This window comes from Eucyclogobius newberryi, unplaced genomic scaffold, assembly GCF_026437365.1.
Source record: "Eucyclogobius newberryi isolate DKJ021-1_F unplaced genomic scaffold, fEucNew1.0.hap1 SCAF_11, whole genome shotgun sequence".
Lineage (NCBI taxonomy): Eukaryota > Metazoa > Chordata > Actinopteri > Gobiiformes > Gobiidae > Eucyclogobius > Eucyclogobius newberryi.
This window is the reverse complement of record NW_027315735.1, coordinates 35,707,420-35,733,419: the sequence shown is the minus strand read 5'-3', so window position 1 is coordinate 35,733,419 and position 26,000 is coordinate 35,707,420. Positions and strand designations below refer to the sequence as shown.

Sequence of the window (26,000 nt, the reverse complement as noted above, 5' to 3'; positions counted from 1 at the left end):
AATACCTTTGTAGAAGTAACTGTGCAAATATTACATGTACTACATCTACTGTCACTGTGATACTGCGATGGATACTTGTACTTAGTTTAGTCCTGGTTTAGTCCCGGTTTAGACCTGGTTTAGTCCTGGTTTAGTCCTGGTTTATTATCTTATTGAAGCAGTTTTTGTTGACATGTTTTAATTAAGTGAAACTTGATTGAGAAACACATTTCCGTCTGAGTTTTGATGAGATCTTGACTTTATTTGTTGTTCAAACCTGTTGTTCATAAACAATAGTTTTATCGAGCAGGTTTTAGTGAGAAAAGTGAGACTTCATTCTTCATGTGATATATTTATATTTGAGTCTTATCTGCAGCTCCAGTTTCCTGTGGATGAGAGCGACGACAGGAAGTGGCTCCTCCAGAATTCTAAAGTCTGCGTCTCGTCAAAGGGAAGGAAATACTAAGGTTTCATACAAGAGGATCTAAAATTCTTGGTTTATGAGACTTAAGGTATTAAAAAAGCTGTTAATAATGTTTGTTTAATCATGATTGTTTAAAAAATCTGTACATTCTAATATAAAGTACATTGAAAAAGAATTGAACTGCAAAACAAGGCAATATTTCTGCACTTATGGGAAATTTGACTGTGCATTATAATTGCACTTCAAATTACACCCTCTTATGTCATTATGTTAAGATATTAACACTTTGATTTGATTGGCTTAAATCCAAGAGCTCAAAATAAAAATTAAAACGAATAATTTATTGTAAAACAGTGTTTTATTATTAGATTTACAGGAGTTAAACTGTTTCAGATGGAGATGGCGCCCTCTGGTGGTTTCACGCTGTAGTGACAGTTTATTTAAATAAATGAACGTGAGTTTATCCTCAATCTGACGTCACTGCTGCAGCCTCCAGCTCACTTAAAACAGCTCTAAAAACACAGAAGAGACAAAAGTAGATTAGAAGAGAAGCTCTAACTGAGCGTGTGCAGAAGTGAAGCTCTAACTGAGCGTGTGCAGAAGAGAAGCAGCTCTAACTGAGCATGTGCAGAAGTGAAGCTCTAACTGAGCGTGTGCAGAAGAGAAGCTCTAACTGAGCGTGTGCAGAAGAGAAGCTCTAACTGAGCGTGTGCAGAAGAGAAGCTCTAACTGAGCGTGTGCAGAAGAGAAGCTCTAACTGAGCGTGTGCAGAAGAGAAGCTCTAACTGAGCGTGTGCAGAAGAGAAGCTCTAACTGAGCGTGTGCAGAAGAGAAGCTCTAACTGAGCGTGTGCAGAAGAGAAGCTCTAACTGAGCGTGTGCAGAAGAGAAGCTCTAACTGAGCGTGTGCAGAAGAGAAGCTCTAACTGAGCGTGTGCAGAAGTGAAGCTCTAACTGAGCGTGTGCAGAAGAGAAGCTCTAACTGAGCGTGTGCAGAAGAGAAGCTCTAACTGAGCGTGTGCAGAAGAGAAGCTCTAACTGAGCGTGTGCAGAAGAGAAGCTCTAACTGAGCGTGTGCAGAAGAGAAGCTCTAACTGAGCGTGTGCAGAAGAGAAGCTCTAACTGAGCATGTGCAGAAGAGAAGCTCTAACTGAGCGTGTGCAGAAGAGAAGCTCTAACTGAGCGTGTGCAGAAGAGAAGCTCTAACTGAGCGTGTGCAGAAGAGAAGCTCTAACTGAGCGTGTGCAGAAGTGAAGCTCTAACTGAGCATGTGCAGAAGTGAAGCTCTAACTGAGCATGTGCAGAAGAGAAGCTCTAACTGAGCGTGTGCAGAAGAGAAGCTCTAACTGAGCGTGTGCAGAAGAGAAGCTCTAACTGAGCGTGTGCAGAAGAGAAGCTCTAACTGAGCGTGTGCAGAAGAGAAGCTCTAACTGAGCGTGTGCAGAAGAGAAGCTCTAACTGAGCGTGTGCAGAAGAGAAGCTCTAACTGAGCGTGTGCAGAAGAGAAGCTCTAACTGAGCGTGTGCAGAAGAGAAGCTCTAACTGAGCGTGTGCAGAAGAGAAGCTCTACCTGAGCGTGTGCAGAAGAGAAGCTCTAACTGAGCGTGTGCAGAAGTGAAGCTCTAACTGAGCGTGTGCAGAAGAGAAGCTCTAACTGAGCGTGTGCAGAAGAGAAGCTCTAACTGAGCGTGTGCAGAAGAGAAGCTCTAACTGAGCGTGTGCAGAAGAGAAGCTCTAACTGAGCGTGTGCAGAAGTGAAGCTCTAACTGAGCATGTGCAGAAGAGAAGCTCTAACTGAGCGTGTGCAGAAGAGAAGCTCTAACTGAGCGTGTGCAGAAGAGAAGCTCTAACTGAGCGTGTGCAGAAGAGAAGCTCTAACTGAGCGTGTGCAGAAGTGAAGCTCTAACTGAGCGTGTGCAGAAGTGAAGCTCTAACTGAGCATGTGCAGAAGAGAAGCTCTAACTGAGCATGTGCAGAAGAGAAGCTCTAACTGAGCGTGTGCAGAAGAGAAGCTCTAACTGAGCGTGTGCAGAAGAGAAGCTCTAACTGAGCGTGTGCAGAAGAGAAGCTCTAACTGAGCGTGTGCAGAAGTGAAGCTCTAACTGAGCGTGTGCAGAAGAGAAGCTCTAACTGAGCATGTGCAGAAGAGAAGCTCTAACTGAGCATGTGCAGAAGAGAAGCTCTAACTGAGCATGTGCAGAAGAGAAGCTCTAACTGAGCGTGTGCAGAAGTGAAGCTCTAACTGAGCGTGTGCAGAAGAGAAGCTCTAACTGAGCATGTGCAGAAGAGAAGCTCTAACTGAGCATGTGCAGAAGAGAAGCTCTAACTGAGCGTGTGCAGAAGAGAAGCTCTAACTGAGCGTGTGCAGAAGAGAAGCTCTAACTGAGCGTGTGCAGAAGAGAAGCTCTAACTGAGCGTGTGCAGAAGCGAAGCTCTAACTGAGCGTGTGCAGAAGCGAAGCTCTAACTGAGCGTGTGCAGAAGCGAAGCTCTAACTGAGCGTGTGCAGAAGCGAAGCTCTAACTGAGCATGTGCAGAAGAGAAGCTCTAACTGAGCGTGTGCAGAAGAGAAGCTCTAACTGAGCATGTGCAGAAGAGAAGCTCTAACTGAGCATGTGCAGAAGAGAAGCTCTAACTGAGCATGTGCAGAAGAGAAGCTCTAACTGAGCATGTGCAGAAGAGAAGCTCTAACTGAGCATGTGCAGAAGAGAAGCTCTAACTGAGCATGTGCAGAAGAGAAGCTCTAACTGAGCATGTGCAGAAGAGAAGCTCTAACTGAGCGTGTGCAGGTTAGAAGCTCTAACTGAGCGTGTGCAGGTTAGAAGCTCTAACTGAGCGTGTGCAGGTTAGAAGCTCTAACTGAGCGTGTGCAGAGGTTAGAAGCTCTAACTGAGCGTGTGCAGAGGAGAAGAGAAGCTCTAACTGAGCGTGTGCAGGTTAGAAGCTCTAACTGAGCGTGTGCAGGTTAGAAGCTCTGAGCGTGTGCAGAGGTTAGAAGCTCTGAGCGTGTGCAGAGGTTAGAAGCTCTGAGCGTGTGCAGAGGTTAGAGGCTCTGAGCGCGTGCAGAGCTGAACTGCACCTCTGCTCTTCACTGAGCTGCAGGTCCTTCATGGCTCGCTCGGTCAGGTTGTTGGTGCCGGGCAGACAGAACGAGGCCGAGGTCTGAACCAGCTCCACGGCTTTGTCAGCGGCGCCGGACGCGATGCACGCCGACAGGAACTCCTCCATCAACGCCACTCTGAGCACCACAATCGCACACACACACACACAACAACACAAACAAACAAACAAACAAACAAACAAACAAACCGTTAAGACCAGAGCAGACGTTTTGAACTCTCCTCCAGGTACAAACTCACCAAATATCAAACACACAAAACCAAATGGAACTAAACATACTGTACAACCATGGAGAGCACCATGGACAGCACCATGGAGAGCACCATGGACAGCACCATGGACAGCACCATGGACAGCACCATGGACAGCACCATGGACAGCACCATGGACAGCGCCATGGACAGCACCATGAAGAGCACCATGAAGAGCACCATGGACAGCACCATGAAGAGCACCATGAAGAGCACCATGGAGAGCACCATGGAGAGCACCATGGAGAGCACCATGGACAGCACCATGGACAGCACCATGGACAGCACCATGGACAGCACCATGGACAGCACCATGGACAGCACCATGAAGAGCACCATGAAGAGCACCATGGACAGCACCATGAAGAGCACCATGGACAGCACCATGAAGAGCACCATGAAGAGCACCATGAAGAGCACCATGGACAGCACCATGGACCGCACCATGGACAGCACCATGGACAGCACCATGGACAGCACCATGGACAGCACCATGAAGAGCACCATGGACAGCACCATGGACAGCACCATGAACATGACCCATCAACACTTCCACACTATGAAATATGTAACAAACACACTTTAACCTGCACAAGAAATATTTATAGTGGGATATTTAAATATTAGTTTTCCCCCCTGATTTTTTTTAATTTTTTGTTCCAGTGTAAAAGTGTCATTTTATTAATTATGATTGTATTTGTTCATTAATATAATGATGTTTCAAAGATGAACAGTTTAATTGGATGACATAATTATATTAACGGATAATGAGGCAGTTTGACCTTTGAAATGAGCTCGTTTTAAGGTAAATTCATGTTTACAGAGCGATAGGTTTAAATCATCATTTTATATCAATTCAATTTAGTTTTTTTACACAAGGTTTAACTCTGCCACAGATTCTGTTCTGCTTCTGTTTAAATAAAGTTATGATGTTTGTCTGGATACAAAGCCTTGAATATTTGTCATTCATAACCGTGTCACACAGCGTTAAAAATACTTACGTTGGGATTCTGTTCTTCGATTTAAAGAGCTGAAGCATCTCCCTGAAACAAGACAACCGTCAGTCACTTGTTTACCGTATTCTCCACACTATAAAGCACACCGTCCATGAATGGTACATTTTGGATCATTTTTCATATATAAAGGTGCATTAAGCCAAACAAAACATGGAACACACAAAAACATATGTAAAGGGTCGTTTTTTGAGAAAATGAAAGGCTTTTAAATGCGCCTTATAGTGCTGAATATACGGTGTTTGTTTGTGTTGTGACGTGTGTAAATGTGTTACGATGAAATGTCAGCTCTTTTTGTAGTGTGTGTGTGTGTGCGTGTCTGTGTGTCTCTCTGTGTGTGTGTGTGTGTGCGTGTCTGTCTGTCTCTATGTCTCTGTGTGTGTGTGTCTGTCTCTATGTCTCTGTGTGTGTGTTTGTCTCTGTGTGTGTGTGTGTGTGTTTGTCTCTGTGTGTGTGTGTGTGTGTTGTACCAGGCCTGTGCGGTGCTGTTGTCGTCCCTCAGCAGCAGAGTGGTGACGTGGGTCAGCGCTGCAGAGCTCCACTCCAGACTTCGCACTCTGTCGCCATCGAACACCGTCTTGACCTCCAGAGCGCAACCAGCGAACTGCTGCTGCACCTGCCGGACACATGACGGGTCAGCAACGGCATGGCAACCCCTGCCACGTGGACACATGACGGGTCAGCAACGGCATCGACATGGCAACCCCTGCCACGTGGACACATGACGGGTCAGCAACGGCATCGACGTGGCAACCAACTGAAGTTATTGTGTCAAAAAGCTCATTAAAATACCACCACCAAGGTCTAAAATAAATACATTCTTATTCATGATTTTCCCTTTTCAGTCTAAAATTGCCTCAGGATACTATTCTGTTAGAAATGATATTGAATTATTGATATTGATGCACATTTAATATCGCAAAACACTCACTATTTGTGCCGTGTTTTTAAAGGACACATTATGCATTATTTGCCCTTTAAACCCGCCTTTGTTCCTTTGCTGTTTTTCTTTTCTTTTTTTTCATTTCTTTTCTCTTTTCTCTCTCTTTTTTCTTTTCTTTCTTCTTTTTCTGCTTTTCTTTTTCTTTTTTCTATTTCTTTTTTCTCTCTCTCTCTCTCTCTCTCTCTTCTCTCCATTATTCTTTCTTTTCTTTCTCCTTCTCTTTCTCTCTCTTCTTTTTTCTTTCCTATTTGTGATTGATTGCTGAGCCCTACAACATGCAATTCCTTGTTCCTTTGCTTTAGCGTCTCATGTTGTAGAACTTAAAATAATACTGGCTCCATCTACTGGCAGCAAAGGGAACTACCACAGGGAACTACACAGACCCTAGCTTCTCGACATGTTGACGTGAGCGCAGATATGAGTCAAACGTCGAGCACGAGTCTGTGATGATTTGTAGACTTGACGTCACAAATCTGGGAAACTTAAGTGTTTTTGTAAGGCTCAGAGAAGAGGAGCTCGTAAACAGGATTAAAGAAACGAGCGTGAACGAAGCTAAACGCACCTCCAGCTGTGTTTATGAGGAAGACACATGTTATATTAAGATGAAAACAGTAGATTTAGCACAAAACGTGTCCTTTAAGTGTCTCGAAACGACTTGGAATTTGAACAAACTTGGACAAATCTGAACCGAAAACCATTAAACCAGATGTGTAAGAATAAGTCCTGTTGTAGCCGTGGCTGGAGCTCGAGTAAACGTCACAGATGAAGAGAATTTGATGTTGCGGTGACCTCTGGACTGTGCCTGTCCCGGGACATGAGGCCGAGCAGCTCCTCCACCAGGTCCAGTTTGTTGTCGTGACCCAGCGAGCGAATATCTGCCAAACAGAGCGTCACGTGACCTCCAGAGCGCCATGACATCTGCACTTATGACGGCGGCGTTAGCTTTAGGCTGACCTCTCCAGATGGTGGGCAGCAGGTCCAGGCGGTTGTCCGTGTCCAAAGCCTGGAGCAGGTCCTTCAGGCCCTGAGGGTTCGGGTAATACAGCTGGACACGGGGAAAAGGAGTCAACAAACAAACAAACAAACAAACACGCTCTGTATGTGAACTCTTTGTGCACCGTCACTAAGAAATGCACCGACATCAGACAAAAATTGGAACAAATGACACTTGATTTGGAAAAGGACAAATTTGACATGTTTTTGTATTGGTTTAAATGTGTAGTTTAAGTCCGTTTGTGTTTTTGTTTTGTCACTTTTGTCTCTGGTTGTGTTCGGTTTGTTTTTTTAAAAATGTGAGCAAATTAGAGAAAATAATAATAATTTGCTTCCACTTATTGCTGAAATCACAAATTTAAACAACTGGTGACATTATCTGAGCTTTTCCCAGTGTTTGCTGGGTAATTTCCTACTGTGATGTCATCAATTACAAACAGGAAGTGACATTAACCTAAAAACGTGTTATTTTATGATAATTTTTTTGGGAATTTTTCGCAAAATTCTAAACATATTTATCTTAAAGGTTGAATGGACGATTTTTTTGGCATAAATCTGAGTCTTATTTCCTCGTGGCGTGGACTGCCGATTAGTGCTGCCACGCACCTACCGTTCACCTGCAGCCGCGTGCGGTTCGTCCCACGTTTCCGCGTGTCTAAGCGCATGGATCTATCATAATATAGTTCCCTCAGTGTACGGGACAAAATTAAGACGGAGAAAGACAGTTCGAGCTGACGCAGAAGTGGACAGAAATCTACGGGAGACGAGAGATGTGATGCGATCCGTTGCGCTAATAAACAAACGCACGTGTGTGTTGTATCAGTCCACACGGGGGAGTGGCATGAGCACGGGGGAGTGGCATGAGCACGGGGGAGTGGCATGAGCACGGGGGAGTGGCATGTGCCTGCGTTCTCAAATCACCGAAAAATCGTCCATATCGCCTTTAACTGTGTTTTAGTTCAGTAGTCGTCCGACCTGTAGGGGGCGCTTTAAACGACTTTCCTCGTGTCAAACTAGAATTGGTGATTAACGGTCTCGGGCTGAACACTTTGGGTCATTTGCTTTTATTCGTCGACCAGTTATTTTGTGTTAAAATGTTAAACACAAAATAACTTAAAGACATTTTCATCAAAAAAATTTTAAATAGTTTTTGGAGCGACCGATGCTTATTTTTTCAGCTTTATTGAAAAAAATATCATTTTTCTGTTTTTCACATTTTTAGAGCGTAAAAACACACTACTGTATCAGTTTTTCAAATTTTTAAAGAGTAAAAATCCGTTCCAGGTTGTTTTTCACGTGTTTAAAGGGTAAAAACACATTTCAAGTTCAGTTTTTCACTTTATAGAGTAAAAACACGTTCCAAAGAGTTAAAACATGTTCCTGAATCAGTTTTTCAATTTTTTAAAGAGTAAAAACACGTTCCTAGTTCAATTTTTCATTTTTTGGCCATTTTCCGCATGCAACGCTGCGATTTGAGCCAATTTACATTCTGGGTCAAATGTACGCCCAAATGCCATGAAATCCGTTCTCTCACAACCCTAATCATAAACAAGGACATTTCTTTACATTTCTTTGACATTTGACCCATTTCTGAATAAAAACGTGCGTAATATAGAGACGTTACTGACCGACGGTATGAGCTTCCTGTACCAGTCCAGCACCACATCCACGTGCTCCATGGAACACAGCAGGTTAAACAAGCGACCGCTGGAAGTCGAGACAAACGTTTAATGCAACAAGCGTTTAATGAGCCTTGAAATGGTCGTTTGAAACTCACTAGTAAATGCTCTGCTGATACGGATCTCCCAGAAGCCTCCAGTTCTCTCCAAACTCCACCAACGCGTGCACTTTGTAACCCAACTCCAGGTCTTTGTTGTCCAAACACTGCCGTAAAAAAACAACTTCAGATGAACAAACGCGTCGAGAAATGAGCAAAATAACGGAATAAATATGAAAACTCACAATTCTCATGGCGCTGCAGAAGAAGTAGACTGAAAGGAAGAGCACAAAAGTACAAACGTGTCTTTAAATCGTCACAAATATTGAGTTAAAAGTACAAATGTGTCTTTAAACCGTCACAAATTTTGGGTGAAAGTACAAACGTGTACTTTTATATTGGGTTGTATGTGTAGTTTTGTACCGTCGTCTGGGTCTTGACCGCTGAAGTCGATTCCCTCCATCGCCGACAAAAGCTCGTGTAAAATGTCGAGGTTGTTCGCTGTGGACGTTCCTGGAAAAAAAATGTGAATTTGTTGAATTAATATGTGGAAAAAGCAAAATGTTTAAAGAGTTTTACCTGATCTGAAGAAAGCAGCCAGGACGTGGTCATAAGAGGCCAGACTGGGAGCTGGAGGGAAGTTCAATTATTGTGTGAACATTGACAAGAATTCATATTTTAATCATTTGAAATCATTTTAAAGAGTGTGAAAACACGCAGCGCACTCACGGATCCCGAGGGCCTTCATCTCACTGAGCGTGTGCAGAGCGTGGGTCTTGGCCAAATACCCGCAGCGCCGCAGAGACTTGAGCACGGCGTTGAACGTGTGCAGCGTGGGACGCACTTTCTGCTGGTTCATCTGGTTCAGCAGCTCCTGAACAAAAGCCACATGGTTCAGGTCATTATTCGGAGATGGTTCTTATTATTTTATTATATGATATAGTATAGTATAATACATTATAATATAATAATATATATACACATATATGCATGTATATACAGTGTTCTCGCTGAGGGCTTTTGGCATGGTGTTGTTCACTCGCGCCGCCTGCCTCATCAATATATCTATATATATATATAAATATATCTATATATATATATATATATATCTATATATATATATATATATAGATATATATATATTTAAAAGTAGATCTCACCACAATGAGGTCCCATCGGTCGTTGTATTTCTCTCTGACTTCTGAAGCAGCAGAGATCAGCGCGTTGAAGATGTGGACGTCGCCTGGCAACCAAAACTACCATTAAACCTCAGTTAAAAGTACATTTGCACAAGAAAAGAATTACGCAGCTGAAAACAGTTTCATCCGTTCACTACATGTTATTAAAATGTGCTTTTAACGTGAACAATTCTATCTATACAAATAAACAAAAGCTAGCTTGCCCCGACATGCTAATGCAAACGCAGCTGTGATGAAGGTGATCCGAGTTGATTTATGGACTTAAAAACGGCACAGGAAACTTCAGATCTCTCACTTTGACGTCACAAATCTGAGAAACTTGAAACGGCGTGTTTTTGTGAGGCTCAGAGAGAGAAAGCGGAGAAGAGCAGCTCACAAACAATGTGAAAGAAGCTAAACGCGGCGGCATTTATGCTAGCGCTGGGTTAAACGTCTCACCTGTGACTCGGTTGTTGAGCATGTCTGTGTAGAAGCTGAAGGCCCTGGTGGACGCACCGTGCTGTGAACAAAGAAGAACAAGACGTCCCAGGAGGGATCGTATAACAACACGTTTTAAAGGACAAATATTAGGCATCATTTGTGTCGTTTTTGTCCTTTAAACATGCTCTTGAGGACCTTTAGTTTGGCAGCTCATGTTTTAGAACTAAATTTTTAAAAACTAAGGCTTCTCAGGCTTTAACCACGCGAAGGAACTGTGCTCTGGGCTCCATCTACTGGCAGCAGAGGGAAGAAAAGGTCACAGGTGGAGAAAAGGTCACAGGTCAAAGACGTCGAGAAAAGGTCAAAGATGTCGAGAAAAGGTCAGAGATCGAGAAAAGGAGAAAACGTCACAGATGGAGAAAAGGTCAGAGGTGGAGAAAAGGTCACAAATTGAGGATATTCAGAACAGAGTGTTTTTGACGCTTGGAGGGGAGAACATTTTCTAAACCACATTGATCAAACTGGTGTGAAGGAAGCTAAAGCTAAGTTAGCGCCGGGTTAAAGCTCACAAAAGTACATTCAGAGTACAATACGTGCCCTTTAAGCTCGGTCCTTCATACAATACGTGCCCTTTAACCTCGGTCCTTCATACAATACGTGCCCTTTAACCTCGGTCCTTCATACAATACGTGCCCTTTAACCTCGGTCCTTCATACAATACGTGCCCTTTAAGCTCGGTCCTTCATACAGTACGTGGCCTTTAAGCTCGGTCCTTCATACAATACGTGCCCTTTAACCTAGGGCCTTCATACAATACGTGCCCTTTAACCTTGGTCCTTCATAAAATACGTGCCCTTTAAGCTCGGTCCTTCATAAAATACGTGCCCTTTAAGCTCGATCCTTCATACAGTACGTGCCCTTTAAGCTCGGTCCTTCATACAATACGTGCCCTTTAAGCTCGGTCCGTCATACAGTACGTGCCCTTTAAGCTCGGTCCTTCATACAATACGTGCCCTTTAACCTCGGCCCTTCATACAATACGTGCCCTTTAAGCTCGGTCCTTCATACAATACGTGCCCTTTAACCTCGGTCCTTCATACAGTACGTGCCCTTTAACCTCGGTCCTTCATACAGTACGTGCCCTTTAACCTCGGTCCTTCATACAGTACGTGCCCTTTAACCTCGGTCCTTCATACAGTATGTGCCCTTTAACCTCGGTCCTTCATACAGTATGTGCCCTTTAACCTCGGTCCTTCATACAGTATGTGCCCTTTAAGCTCGGTCCTTCATACAGTACGTGCCCTTTAACCTCGGTCCTTCATACAGTACGTGCCCTTTAACCTCGGTCCTTCATACAGTACGTGCCCTTTAAGCTCGGTCCTTCATACAGTACGTGCCCTTTAACCTCGACCCTTCATACAATACGTGCCCTTTAAGCTCGGTCCTTCATACAGTACGTGCCCTTTAACCTCGGTCCTTCATACAGTACGTGCCCTTTAACCTCGACCCTTCATACAATACGTGCCCTTTAACCTCGGTCCTTCATACAGTACGTGCCCTTTAACCTCGGTCCTTCATACAGTACGTGCCCTTTAAGCTCGGTCCTTCATACAGTACGTGCCCTTTAAGCTCGGTCCTTCATACAGTACGTGCCCTTTAACCTCGGTCCTTCATACAGTACGTGCCCTTTAACCTCGGTCCTTCATACAGTACGTGCCCTTTAACCTCGGTCCTTCATACAGTACGTGCCCTTTAACCTCGGTCCTTCATACAGTACGTGCCCTTTAAGCTCGGTCCTTCATACAGTACGTGCCCTTTAACCTCGGTCCTTCATACAGTATGTGCCCTTTAAGCTCGGTCCTTCATACAGTACGTGCCCTTTAACCTCGGTCCTTCATACAGTACGTGCCCTTTAACCTCGGTCCTTCATACAGTACGTGCCCTTTAAGCTCGGTCCTTCATACAGTACGTGCCCTTTAACCTCGACCCTTCATACAATACGTGCCCTTTAAGCTCGGTCCTTCATACAGTACGTGCCCTTTAACCTCGGTCCTTCATACAATACGTGCCCTTTAAGCTCGGTCCTTCATACAGTACGTGCCCTTTAACCTCGGTCCTTCATACAGTACGTGCCCTTTAAGCTCGGTCCTTCATACAGTACGTGCCCTTTAAGCTCGACCCTTCATACAATACGTGCCCTTTAACCTCGGTCCTTCATACAGTACGTGCCCTTTAACCTCGGTCCTTCATACAGTACGTGCCCTTTAACCTCGGTCCTTCATACAGTACGTGCCCTTTAACCTCGGTCCTTCATACAGTACGTGCCCTTTAACCTCGACCCTTCATACAATACGTGCCCTTTAACCTCGGTCCTTCATACAGTACGTGCCCTTTAACCTCGGTCCTTCATACAGTACGTGCCCTTTAACCTCGGTCCTTCATACAATACGTGCCCTTTAAGCTCGGTCCTTCATACAGTACGTGGCCTTTAAGCTCGGTCCTTCATACAATACGTGCCCTTTAACCTAGGGCCTTCATACAATACGTGCCCTTTAACCTTGGTCCTTCATAAAATACGTGCCCTTTAAGCTCGGTCCTTCATAAAATACGTGCCCTTTAAGCTCGATCCTTCATAAAATACGTGCCCTTTAAGCTCGATCCTTCATACAGTACGTGCCCTTTAACCTCGGTCCTTCATACAGTACGTGCCCTTTAAGCTCGGTCCTTCATACAATACGTGCCCTTTAAGCTCGGTCCGTCATACAGTACGTGCCCTTTAACCTCGGTCCTTCATACAGTACGTGCCCTTTAACCTCGGCCCTTCATACAATACGTGCCCTTTAAGCTCGGTCCGTCATACAGTACGTGCCCTTTAAGCTCGGTCCTTCATACAATACGTGCCCTTTAACCTCGGCCCTTCATACAATACGTGCCCTTTAAGCTCGGTCCGTCATACAGTACGTGCCCTTTAAGCTCGGTCCTTCATACAATACGTGCCCTTTAACCTCGGCCCTTCATACAATACGTGCCCTTTAACCTCGGCCCTTCATACAATACGTGCCCTTTAACCTCGGTCCTTCATACAGTACGTGCCCTTTAACCTCGGTCCTTCATACAGTACGTGCCCTTTAACCTCGGTCCTTCATACAGTACGTGCCCTTTAAGCTCGGTCCTTCATACAGTACGTGCCCTTTAACCTCGGTCCTTCATACAGTACGTGCCCTTTAAGCTCGGTCCTTCATACAGTACGTGCCCTTTAACCTCGGTCCTTCATACAGTACGTGCCCTTTAACCTCGGTCCTTCATACAGTACGTGCCCTTTAAGCTCGGTCCTTCATACAGTACGTGCCCTTTAACCTCGACCCTTCATACAATACGTGCCCTTTAAGCTCGGTCCTTCATACAGTACGTGCCCTTTAACCTCGGTCCTTCATACAGTACGTGCCCTTTAACCTCGACCCTTCATACAATACGTGCCCTTTAACCTCGGTCCTTCATACAGTACGTGCCCTTTAACCTCGGTCCTTCATACAGTACGTGCCCTTTAAGCTCGGTCCTTCATACAGTACGTGCCCTTTAAGCTCGGTCCTTCATACAGTACGTGCCCTTTAAGCTCGGTCCTTCATACAGTACGTGCCCTTTAACCTCGGTCCTTCATACAGTACGTGCCCTTTAACCTCGGTCCTTCATACAGTACGTGCCCTTTAAGCTCGGTCCTTCATACAGTACGTGCCCTTTAACCTCGGTCCTTCATACAGTACGTGCCCTTTAACCTCGGTCCTTCATACAGTACGTGCCCTTTAACCTCGACCCTTCATACAGTACGTGCCCTTTAACCTCGGTCCTTCATACAGTACGTGCCCTTTAACCTCGGTCCTTCATACAGTACGTGCCCTTTAACCTCGGTCCTTCATACAGTACGTGCCCTTTAACCTCGGTCCTTCATACAGTACGTGCCCTTTAAGCTCGGTCCTTCATACAGTACGTGCCCTTTAACCTCGACCCTTCATACAATACGTGCCCTTTAAGCTCGGTCCTTCATACAGTACGTGCCCTTTAACCTCGGTCCTTCATACAGTACGTGCCCTTTAACCTCGACCCTTCATACAATACGTGCCCTTTAACCTCGGTCCTTCATACAGTACGTGCCCTTTAAGCTCGGTCCTTCATACAGTACGTGCCCTTTAACCTCGGTCCTTCATACAGTACGTGCCCTTTAACCTCGGTCCTTCATACAGTACGTGCCCTTTAACCTCGACCCTTCATACAATACGTGCCCTTTAACCTCGGTCCTTCATACAGTACGTGCCCTTTAACCTCGGTCCTTCATACAGTACGTGCCCTTTAACCTCGGTCCTTCATACAGTACGTGCCCTTTAACCTCGGTCCTTCATACAGTACGTGCCCTTTAAGCTCGGTCCGTCATACAGTACGTGCCCTTTAAGCTCGGTCCTTCATACAATACGTGCCCTTTAACCTCGGCCCTTCATACAATACGTGCCCTTTAAGCTCGGTCCTTCATACAATACGTGCCCTTTAACCTCGGTCCTTCATACAGTACGTGCCCTTTAACCTCGGTCCTTCATACAGTACGTGCCCTTTAACCTCGGTCCTTCATACAGTACGTGCCCTTTAAGCTCGGTCCTTCATACAGTACGTGCCCTTTAACCTCGGTCCTTCATACAGTATGTGCCCTTTAAGCTCGGTCCTTCATACAGTACGTGCCCTTTAACCTCGGTCCTTCATACAGTACGTGCCCTTTAACCTCGGTCCTTCATACAGTACGTGCCCTTTAAGCTCGGTCCTTCATACAGTACGTGCCCTTTAACCTCGACCCTTCATACAATACGTGCCCTTTAAGCTCGGTCCTTCATACAGTACGTGCCCTTTAACCTCGGTCCTTCATACAGTACGTGCCCTTTAACCTCGACCCTTCATACAATACGTGCCCTTTAACCTCGGTCCTTCATACAGTACGTGCCCTTTAACCTCGGTCCTTCATACAGTACGTGCCCTTTAAGCTCGGTCCTTCATACAGTACGTGCCCTTTAAGCTCGGTCCTTCATACAGTACGTGCCCTTTAACCTCGGTCCTTCATACAGTACGTGCCCTTTAACCTCGGTCCTTCATACAGTACGTGCCCTTTAACCTCGGTCCTTCATACAGTACGTGCCCTTTAACCTCGGTCCTTCATACAGTACGTGCCCTTTAAGCTCGGTCCTTCATACAGTACGTGCCCTTTAACCTCGGTCCTTCATACAGTATGTGCCCTTTAAGCTCGGTCCTTCATACAGTACGTGCCCTTTAACCTCGGTCCTTCATACAGTACGTGCCCTTTAACCTCGGTCCTTCATACAGTACGTGCCCTTTAAGCTCGGTCCTTCATACAGTACGTGCCCTTTAACCTCGACCCTTCATACAATACGTGCCCTTTAAGCTCGGTCCTTCATACAGTACGTGCCCTTTAACCTCGGTCCTTCATACAGTACGTGCCCTTTAACCTCGACCCTTCATACAATACGTGCCCTTTAACCTCGGTCCTTCATACAGTACGTGCCCTTTAACCTCGGTCCTTCATACAGTACGTGCCCTTTAAGCTCGGTCCTTCATACAGTACGTGCCCTTTAAGCTCGGTCCTTCATACAGTACGTGCCCTTTAACCTCGGTCCTTCATACAGTACGTGCCCTTTAACCTCGGTCCTTCATACAGTACGTGCCCTTTAACCTCGACCCTTCATACAATACGTGCCCTTTAACCTCGGTCCTTCATACAGTACGTGCCCTTTAACCTCGGTCCTTCATACAGTACGTGCCCTTTAACCTCGGTCCTTCATACAGTACGTGCCCTTTAACCTCGGTCCTTCATACAGTACGTGCCCTTTAACCTCGGTCCTTCATACAGTACGTGCCCTTTAAGCTCGGTCCTTCACCTTGACCATGCCTCGGATCAGGGCTGAGTAGCAGCGCGTGTCTCGCTCCGGGATCAGGTTGAAGATTCGCTCTGCGTTGTTGTCTTCTCTCCACGTGGACTTCAGGAGCTGAGACGCTTTGCGGAAGCGTCCTTTGCGGCGCCTGGCGTCCTCTCCGCCCTCGCCCTGCCCAGAAAAACCGTTCAGAAGGTTTAATGCGCTGGAGCGAGACATTCACGCCCCAGGTTCGGAAGTTATCGGACATGGAGTGAGTTTTGGGAGTAAATTGTGAGTTTAATCTGCGCTTTTCTGTGTCGTTTTGTTGCAAATGCAGTTTTTAGTCAACTTTGATTGGAACAGAACTTTAGTCAATTACAGCTCCATTCAAGAGTAACAAAACCCACTATTTTAGTAATTTGACAAATAAAAATATATGAGAGCGACTTTATTATGTTGTAAAAAAAGTTGTTTCTTTCTGTAAATTCTGCATAAACTTTGACTGGAATGAGTGTCCCTGGTGTGATGTCACTTCCTGTATGAGTGTCCCTGGTGTGATGTCACTTCCTGTATGAGTGTCCCTGGTGTGATGTCACTTCCTGTATGAGTGTCCCTGGTGTGATGTCACTTCCTGTATGAGTGTCCCTGGTGTGACGTCACTTCCTGTATGAGTGTCCCAGGTGTGATGTCACTTCCTGTATGAGTGTCCCTGGTGTGATGTCACTTCCTGTATGAGTGTCACTGGTGTGATGTCACTTCCTGTATGAGTGTCCCTGGTGTGATGTCACTTCCTGTATGAGTGTCCCAGGTGTGATGTCACTTCCTGTATGAGTGTCCCAGGTGTGATGTCACTTCCTGTATGAGTGTCCCTGATGTGATGTCACTTCCTGTATGAGTGTCCCTGGTGTGATGTCACTTCCTGTATGATTGTCCCTGGTGTGATGTCACTTCCTGTATGAGTGTCCCTGGTGTGATGTCACTTCCTGTATGAGTGTCCCTGGTGTGATGTCACTTCCTGTATGAGTGTCCCTGGTGTGATGTCACTTCCTGTCATTTTATACAGATTTTTCAACGTTTTCTCCACAAATACCTGCTTGATCAGTGTAAAACTATCATTAATATGTACAACAGGTATAAATACACCAAATAAAGTCAAAATTAAAACGTCATAAAAACTGGTCATATAATAATAATAATAATAATAATAATAATAGAAAAACTTAATAAAAAACTTGAATAAATGCGCCGCAATGTGGAAAGTTCCTTCACTCACGGCACCGTCTGTGTCGGGCGTTCCCTCAGCGACAGGATCTCGATCGCAGTACAGGCAAATCAGGTCCAGAAGGTCGTGTGTCGTTTCCATGGAGACGGTTTGACCTAACGAAGCAACAGGAAAACAATGTTGGATTAGAAACCATTTTAAATAGCAGTTTGTCAGAAAGAAAGACGCGCCGTGGAAGTCGGACGAACGAGCTCAACAGGTTCATTTTATACACGATTTTTCTGCATTTTTATTAAGATTTTAAATTACATTTAAGGCATATTTTACTGGAAAAAATGTCTAACTCAGCGTCAATTAAAAGACTTGGAATGGTGGAATGGACGATTTTTTTCAGCAATTTTTTTTCTCATATTTCCTTGTGGCGTGGATAAATCATTTGTCCTGCCACGTATCAATCATAAAACGCACCTATCGTTCACCTGCAGCCGCGTGTGGATCGTCCCCACGTTTCGCGTGCCTAAGCGCATGGATCTATCATAATATAGTTCCCTCAGTGTACGGGGCAAAATGAAGACGGAGAAAGACAGTTCGAGCTGACGCAGAAGTGGACGGAAATCTACGGGAGACGAGAGATGCGATGCGCTCCGTTGCGCTAATAAACAAACGCACGTGTGTGTTGTATCAGTCCACACGGGGGAGGGGCATGCGCACTTCCGCCTGCGTTCTCAAATCGCCGAAAAATCGTCCATCGCGCCTTTAATTTGGACGCGGAGAGTGAGGAAAAATTGCACCTAAATGTATGCATCTAAATACCGTATTTTCCAGACTATAAGTCGCACCTCTTTTCATAGTTTTGGCCGGGGTGCGACTTAAACTTAAAGTCGCTCTGGAGTATAAGTATATATGTGATATTATTTGTTATTTTCACACTTGCAACAACATTTCATACTCCAGTGCGACTTATGTTTTTTTCTTCTCTATTATACATTTTTTTGAAAACAGAACTAAACCAGGTCTAAACCAGGTCTAAACCAGGACTAAAACAGGTAAACCTGGTCTAAAACAGGTCTACACCAGGTCTAAAACAGGTCTAAATCAAACTGGTGCAAATTATACTCCGGTGCCACTTATAGTCCGGAAAATACGGTAATTGTCGTTTCCCTTGGCAGCCGTTTAACCGGTGACGCAGAGTGCGTTCGGCGCCGGCCCCTCACCGCTCTGCAGCAGCCGGTCGTACGCGTCCACGGCGGCGGACACTCTCCTCAGAGCGATCCTCTCCTTCAGCGCCGCCTCGCTCGCCTCGTCCAGGAGCGGCGACACCGAGTCCGGCATCAGACACTGGGCGGAGAAACGGGCCCATCAACCGCCAATCAAAATACAACCCGCCAATCAAAAAGGTGCAACGGCGTGAATGAAACTGTCTCGCGCAGTGCAGTTAGGACCAGTTTCAACCAATCAACAATGAACAAAATGTAGAATCATAACTGTAATATTAATAAAACGCACACAATAAAAGTATATGTTTTCATTAAAGGGCACGTATAATGCAGTATTTGTGGTGTTTTTGAGCTCTAAACATGCTCGAGTAACCTTGACATCTCATGTTTGAAAAGAATGTCCATGAATAGAGAATACAGATTCATTTCCACCTACTGGCAGCAGAGGGAATAACCGTACTGTGAAACAACAAAAGCTAGCCATTAAAGCGCCCCCTACAGGTCGGACAGCTCATTGAACTAAAGCGCAGTAAAGATAAATATATTTTGAATTTTGCACAATCTTTTTAAATAAAAATGTTATCACAGAATAACTCATTTTTTAGGTTTACAATGTCACTTCCTGTTTATAATTGATGACATCAAAGTAGGAAATTACCCAGCAAACACTGGGCCAAAACTCATCTAATGTCACAATTTTTTACATTTGACAAATAAAAATATATGAGAGCGACTTTATTTTGTTGAATTAATGTTTAAAGAGTCAAAAAAGTTGTTTCTTCGTGTAAATTCTGCATAATGAGTCTGGAATGAGTGTCCCTGGTGTGATGTCACTTCCTGTCATTTTCAACAGAACATTTTTTCTCCACCAATACCTGCTCGATTGGTGTACAACTATAATTTATATTTACAACATGTATAAATACACCAAAATAAAGTCAAAATTATTCATAGGCACTTTAAACAAAAGCTAGCCATTGGGCAATACAAGTATGCCACTGTAATGAACGTGATTTCAGTCAGAAAAGCTCAGAATGAGTCTGGTGGTGATTTATGGACTCAAAAACAGCTCAGGAGACCTCCAGATCGCTACATTTAACGCCACAAATCTGGGAAATGTGAGTGTTTATTGTGAAGCTCAGAGAAGACGAGTTCGTAAACGGGTTTCATGAAACGAGCGTGAACGAAGATTAAGTCTTGTTTAACCGACTTACCGGTATGTGCGGCTCTGCAAAGTCTTTGGTGAAGAACTTGGGGTTGTTGTTGATGAAATATTTGGCTGCAGCTCGACCCGACTCCTGCGAGAGCGAGTACAGGGACTGAGGAGAGAAAGAGGGTCAGACCTAGATATAAACCTCACAGAGAAAAGAGAGTTTAGAACGTACAAACTCTGAGGACGTTCTTGGAGAAAGGTAAGAGTCATCCTGGAACTGGTACGGATACGCAGCGGGATCCTGAAGAGATGCAAGTTATTTGAGAGAAAACGGACACATTTCATTTTTTTTTAATCAAAATTAAGTAAAAACCAACAAACGCAAAAACAGAGAAAAAAAATGCAAAAGAGGGAAAAATATATAATTAAAAACAAAACAAAAATTGAAAAAATAAATAACACATCCAACCATTCTAAAAATAAAAACACAAATAGGAGATTAAAGGCGCAATGGACGATTTTTCGGCGATTTGAGAACGCAGGCGGAAGTGCACATGCCACTCCCCCGTGCGGACTGATACAACACACACGTGCATTTGTTTAGTAGCGCAACGGAGCGCATCACATCTCTCGTCTCCTGTAGATTTCAGTCCACTTCTGCGTCAGCTAGAACTGTCTTTCTCCGTCTTCATTTTGCCCCGTACACTGAGGGAACTATATTATGATAGATCTTATCTTATCTTATCCATGCGCTTAGGCACGCGGAAACGTGGGACGAGCCGCACGTGGCTGCAGGTGAGCGGTAGGTGCGTTTTATGATTGATACGTGGCAGCACTAATCGGCAGTCCACGCCACGAGGAAATAAGGCTCAAATTTATGCCAAAAAAATCGTCCATTCAACCTTTAAATAATGTATATTTATTGAATATAAAATAGACGTACCCTCTTGATAGTTGCAGCCAAAGTCTCTAAAACTGCAGTTTTGCTCCTGCAGAATGTTAAATATATTGAGTAAATTTGTTTTAATGGCTTAAATGACATTGATAAAAGATGATGACTGGGGCTGCACACTTACCATGTTTTCTTTTTAGGGATGACAATGCTCTCTGAAGAGTCTATAAACATGGAATAAACATGTATTTAATCAGTCTTTTTTTTCCCAAATCACACATCATACTTAAATATGAATGATTGTGACCTGTGTTTGCCTCTGCAGCTTGTTGATGGAGGACAGGGCTCCAGTGAAAGCTCCTGAAAACAAAAGTGACAGAAGGTTGTTCAACTTTTCAGTAGTGCATGATAAAAATAGTGACTGGAACTGCAGTAGTGTGAACAAAAGACTACGAAAAATACAGTAAAATAAAATACATTTCAATGTTCTCCATTTGCTGGGTTTGGACTCAGAATGTGACAAAATTTTAAAATATAACGCAGCTTTGACAAATAAAAACAATCAGAAACATGTGAGTGACATCAGAGCCTGGTTTAAACACATTTGTTCACGTAATGGGAGTTTATGATAGACACTTGGCATATTTGACGAGTTATTTTTCGGTTATTCTGGACAAACACTTACAGAAACATTGAGCCCAGATAGTATTTACATACTTCATCACAGATTATACCTTATCCGACCCTTTATGCAACAGAAAAGCAAACTACGTGCCAATTTTGACCTGAAAAACGCGTTATGGCTGACTTAATTTGGCCTCCATTGCGTGATTGTGAACATACTGAATACATAGCGTTCTGAAATGTGTAAAATATAATTAACTGGCCGATAACATTCCCGTTTTTCATCTTTTTGCCTCCCGTGTGCGTGACCTCGTCCTGTCACAGTCGCGCCGCTGCCGTTTTCTCCACTAATCGCACCATATTTCCTCAAAACCTTTAACGCAACACGATGAAAACTGCACATTTGCACTTTCATACCTGCGACACGAAAATATATCGAAGTTCCGCAGCAGAAATCGTCCGTTTTTCTGAAAGCAAAGCCCTGCGTGTTTACAGGGCGCCGCCATTTTGACGCGTCGTCGTTACGTAGCGACTGATGCATTGTGGGGGAAGAGGAAGATACCAACGGCTACGACCCATTCATCCGCTTAGTTATGTCTTGTTTTACGCAGTTTAACACATAATACGTTAAAAGTTGTGTTATGTAACATTCGTAAACTATTTAGACGTGTTTACATTTATTTACGTTGTTGTTTGAGTGTTAAATGACGTATGTTTAAGTGCGTTTACGCCCCCTCTGTGACGCGGCGCAGTGGTACGGTCCCACGTGTGGCGCAGCAAGAGGCACGCGGCGTGGGTTTCAGCTAAAGTAATGAAATCGTGTAAATAAAGTGATTTAAAAGTGGATAATTAGCCATGATGTTCGAGAAGGATACGCCGTGGCGCCGTCTGGAGGGCATGTCGTTTGGCCTTTATTCGGCCGATGAACTTAGGTGAGAATCTACAAACAAACGCGTCAGAACAGCGTTAGCTACGTTTAAAAGTCGATTATAAACGTGTAACATTGATTTATGAGTTAATAATGGCGCCAGTGATGTTTATGTCATGGCCTTTCTATGTCATGTATTCAGAAAGATTCGTGATTCTGAATCTAAAGTGACTGGATTTGTCTTTGGCTGCAATAACGACTAACTCTTGATTACTTGGTCGATTAATAAACCAATTATTTCTATTGTACGTTGAGATTTTAGTTTTTGACCTATTAAAGGTTGATTTATGATAACTAAAAGCTTTTGCACGATGATATTTACAATACAAATACATTTTTCAAATGTATTTGTTTTATGTTTAGACATGGTGAACTGAACAAATTGAAAATACAGTGACTGAAGACTTCAGGATGGAACATTTTATTGTTCCTGAAAATATGAAATAGTTTACTTTTTTCTTGATTAAATAATATAAATGTCTCTGTTAAAAAAAGTTATTTGTCTATGTGTTTTACAGTCCGAATTGTCCAGATGACATTTATGAACATCAAAATACAATAATTACTTGTCACGATTATCTAGAGACGTTGTCGATTAAAGACAATGATTAATCGACTAAAAGGAGGCGTCTTCTGAAATAATGTCTCACTAAAATATCAACGTAAACAGGAGTTGTGTCGAGCTCCATCTTTATGAGCGAACGGCGATGTGATGTTAATGTGATTCTTTATTAATTTAAAAGCCATTGAACTTTTCACAGGTGATTATGGTTCATCAGTTCATTTGCTGTTTTGAAATGAACCAAATCTTATTATAACTAATGCTCCACTTGCTAATCGTTAAAGTTAAACAATTATTTTAGTATTGGACTTATCGGCGATTAGTCGAATACGATTATTTACACTGTGTATTTAGACTTTTTAAATATATTGTCGGCCAATTAAAGGTGTAAATATCTTGACAAAAGACGCTTGGAGAGAGAATATTTATGAATGAAATGTGTTATTGATGAAATATGGCAATCAATCCAAAAAAAGCAGAAGAAAGCCGTGGAAAAAAGAAGAAAATTGGCAAAAATGTATAATTTTTTTTGACATTTCAATGTGCCGTCTTTGGTCTTTTGACATGAGTTTTAGAGTTTGCCCCGTCAAGAACCACGACTATCATTAAAGTCGATTATTCAAGTCGTGTTTAGTCCAATAACGTGTCCTTGTGTTTCTTTCGCAGGCGCCTGAGCGTGAAGCTGATCACAAACTCCAGGTTCCTCGACAACGTGGGGAACATGGCGATGAACAGCCTCTACGACCTGGCGATGGGACCGGCCGACAACAAAGAGGTGCAGGAAGTGTTTCTGTGTGACATTTGTGTATTTGTCCTGTCTGCGCCAAAACGGACAAGAAAGAATCGTGTTTCTGCTGCAGTATTGCCCGTTATCGCAGAATGAACATATCGCAGCAACGCAAACAGTTTTTAAAGTGAAAAAGCTTGATTTTTATTCATAATTTCACGCGTCCTCTCGAAATGAGCCTGGATTTTGTCTCTGTCAAGTTTTTATTTCGAGTTTGACTAATGCATCAAAGGACAGACTTATTTGTTTTAAAGCAACTGAATTCATTGTACGAAAAAAGCAGATTGAAAAAAAAATGATACAGAGTTTATCCCAGAATAGCAGTTTTTTACAGTTTGTAATTTCACCTCCTGTTTGTAATTGATGACATCACACTAGGATATTACCCAGCAAACACTGGGCCAAAACTCTAATCTAATGTCACCATTTTTAAAAATTTGACAAATGAAAATATATGAGAGCGACGTTATTTTGTTGAATTCATGTTTAGTTGTTTCTTTTGTGTAAATTCTGCACAAACTTCAACTGGAGCGAGTCCCTGGTTTGATGTCACTTCTTGTCATTTTTGTTTTACAGCTTTTTCAACATTTCTCCACAAATAGCTTCTTGTGGCTGTAAAACTATATATTTATTATATTTGCAACAGATATGAAAAATTAGAAGATCATGAAAAAATAATAAATATTAATAAATATTTTTTTTCTTTCTTTTTATTTTATTGTAAGATTTTTTTTAATTTTTCAAAATGTTTAAAGAACATGGAAAAAAAACAAGACCAGATAGAGTACAGCAGAGACAAATTTAAAGACATCCCATAAAACAATAGAAAACCAAAAATAAATCCTTTTTTGCCCATAAAATGTCAAATTTGCTCATTTTCAATTTGAGTCCAAATGTGATTTTTCTCCATTTTTCTAATATCCAATAAAATGTTCGTCCAATTTTTGATTGTCGGTTCATTTTTCTGTGAGGGCTTTTTTTGCTGCTCCTTCAACAGATTTGACTTTATTACATTAAAAACATCCGTGTGTGTTTTTTGTTCATTGTTGGTGTTTTTGTTGCCAGGTTTGCGCGACGTGTTGTCAGGACTTTAACAATTGTCCCGGTCACTTCGGTCACGTGGAGCTGCCTCTGCCGGTGTACAACCCGCTGTTCTTCGACGTGAGCGCCTTCTACTTTTTTACTTTTACACATTTACACATTTACACACCGAGACTTGGTCATGAGTGGCATTATGAATGGAGCAAATGTAGGCGTGTTCCTAGTAAATTATTAAAGTATTTAAGAATAGTCCTCAGTTTTCACCAGAGCACAGGTTACTGAAAATAACATTCAGTTCAACATTTACATGGATAAGATGATAAGTTAACGAATTAAGTAGTATTTATATAGATTTTAGTATATTTTGACTTCCTTGAAATAATGTTTTCATATAGAACAAGTACGTTTTTTATTTCACAGGACGCATCATTGAGCTTTTGACCGTGTTCCCTTTGCCAAGGATGTAACAACATATTTTATATCTGAGCTGACCTTTCAATATGTTTCCATAATAGTTTTTTGAGACTTCATGTTTGACAATATTAATATAACTTTGCCAATATTACGATAGAAATACTTAGATAATTATTCCAACTCAATAATTGTTAATACAACAAACCTAATGTATCATCATGCATGTAGCTTCATTCATACTAAAGTCATCTCCCCTCCGAGCCTCAGAAACACTCCGTTCTGAATCTGCTCCTTACTGACCTTTTCTCCATCTGTGGCTCTGAGAATCTTCTGCTGTTTCTAAATCCACACATCAGCTCCAGACTTCACGATCAGTGCCACTGCGCAGCTTCATCAGGAAGTGCAGGCTGAGAAATAGATTTTCAAAGTTAGGGGCCTGGGGGGCCCCCAAGCAATTTCAGGGACCCACAAGCACGCGGCATCGTGGCGTCATAAGAATAAGATAAATGTGTTGTTTTAAACCTGGTTATTAGCATGTAAAACAATTTAAAGTACTTTTATCTGTTATTTGATATGAAGAGCACAAATACTGAATCATATAAACCAGAGATCATGATCTTTAAAACTGTTTAATTCAATATAATAATGTTTCTTAGATACAAAATAAATACTGTTTACAGCATTTGACACAAGGAGATCTTGTGGAATATATGAAATCACGTCCTACAAAATAAATTACTAACATGTATACATTGCCCCGAAAATTAGACCGGGCATTTCCGAGGACACGTGAACGCAACACGAACGCAGCGGCCAATCAGATTTCATCGATATTACATCACGGAGACCGCTCGGCCAATGAGAAGCATGTCTGTCAAAATGAAACTTAAGCGATGAAAATGCCCCGAATATGGCCAAATTACTAGTTAAATCTTGATTTTTTTCAAGGAGGGGCACGACGGGCCCCCTCCTATTTCAAACCGCGTGCCCGCCGGAGATTCAACTGCTTGCGGGCCCCCGTCTATTTCGCAGCCTGAAGTGAGAGGCGGGTCTGACACGCCTTGAAATGTTTCTTAAACTGTGTGTAATTCCTTCTGCTGCCAGTAGATGACCAGAAACACAGGTAGTCCCGAGGGAAACGGCAGAGATCCAATTGCAATTTTTTTCTAAAAAAGATGAGATCCCAAAGTAAAAGTA

At 43.1% G+C, this 26,000-nt stretch overlaps 2 protein-coding genes across 2 annotated transcripts in view; one reads left to right on the top strand and one right to left on the bottom strand.

The window, feature by feature from the left end:
- Positions 1-770: 770 nt before the first annotated feature.
- ptcd3 (pentatricopeptide repeat domain 3) lies at positions 771-21,600 on the bottom strand. The gene is made up of 23 exons (XM_072440037.1): positions 21,489-21,600; positions 20,755-20,807; positions 20,632-20,671; positions 20,499-20,544; positions 19,788-19,856; positions 19,617-19,721; positions 18,400-18,523; positions 17,237-17,340; positions 15,988-16,152; positions 10,076-10,136; positions 9,599-9,681; positions 9,168-9,312; positions 9,018-9,068; positions 8,862-8,951; positions 8,684-8,712; positions 8,499-8,605; positions 8,350-8,428; positions 6,683-6,773; positions 6,518-6,603; positions 5,256-5,401; positions 4,774-4,815; positions 3,481-3,639; positions 771-915 (listed from the first exon to the last, which is right to left on the bottom strand). The coding sequence occupies exons 1-23, from the start codon at positions 21,575-21,577 to the stop codon at positions 870-872; spliced, it is 2,010 nt and encodes a 669-aa protein (XP_072296138.1). The 5' UTR covers positions 21,578-21,600; the 3' UTR covers positions 771-869.
- A 236-nt stretch (positions 21,601-21,836) lies between these two features.
- polr1a (RNA polymerase I subunit A) overlaps positions 21,837-26,000 on the top strand; it is a 40,292-nt gene continuing 36,128 nt past the window's right edge. The window contains exons 1-3 of the mRNA XM_072440033.1: positions 21,837-22,003; positions 23,228-23,336; positions 24,414-24,509. Coding sequence (XP_072296134.1) covers positions 21,927-22,003; positions 23,228-23,336; positions 24,414-24,509 — 282 coding nt within the window. The 5' untranslated portion in view covers positions 21,837-21,926. The remainder of the gene's footprint in view (positions 22,004-23,227; positions 23,337-24,413; positions 24,510-26,000) is intronic.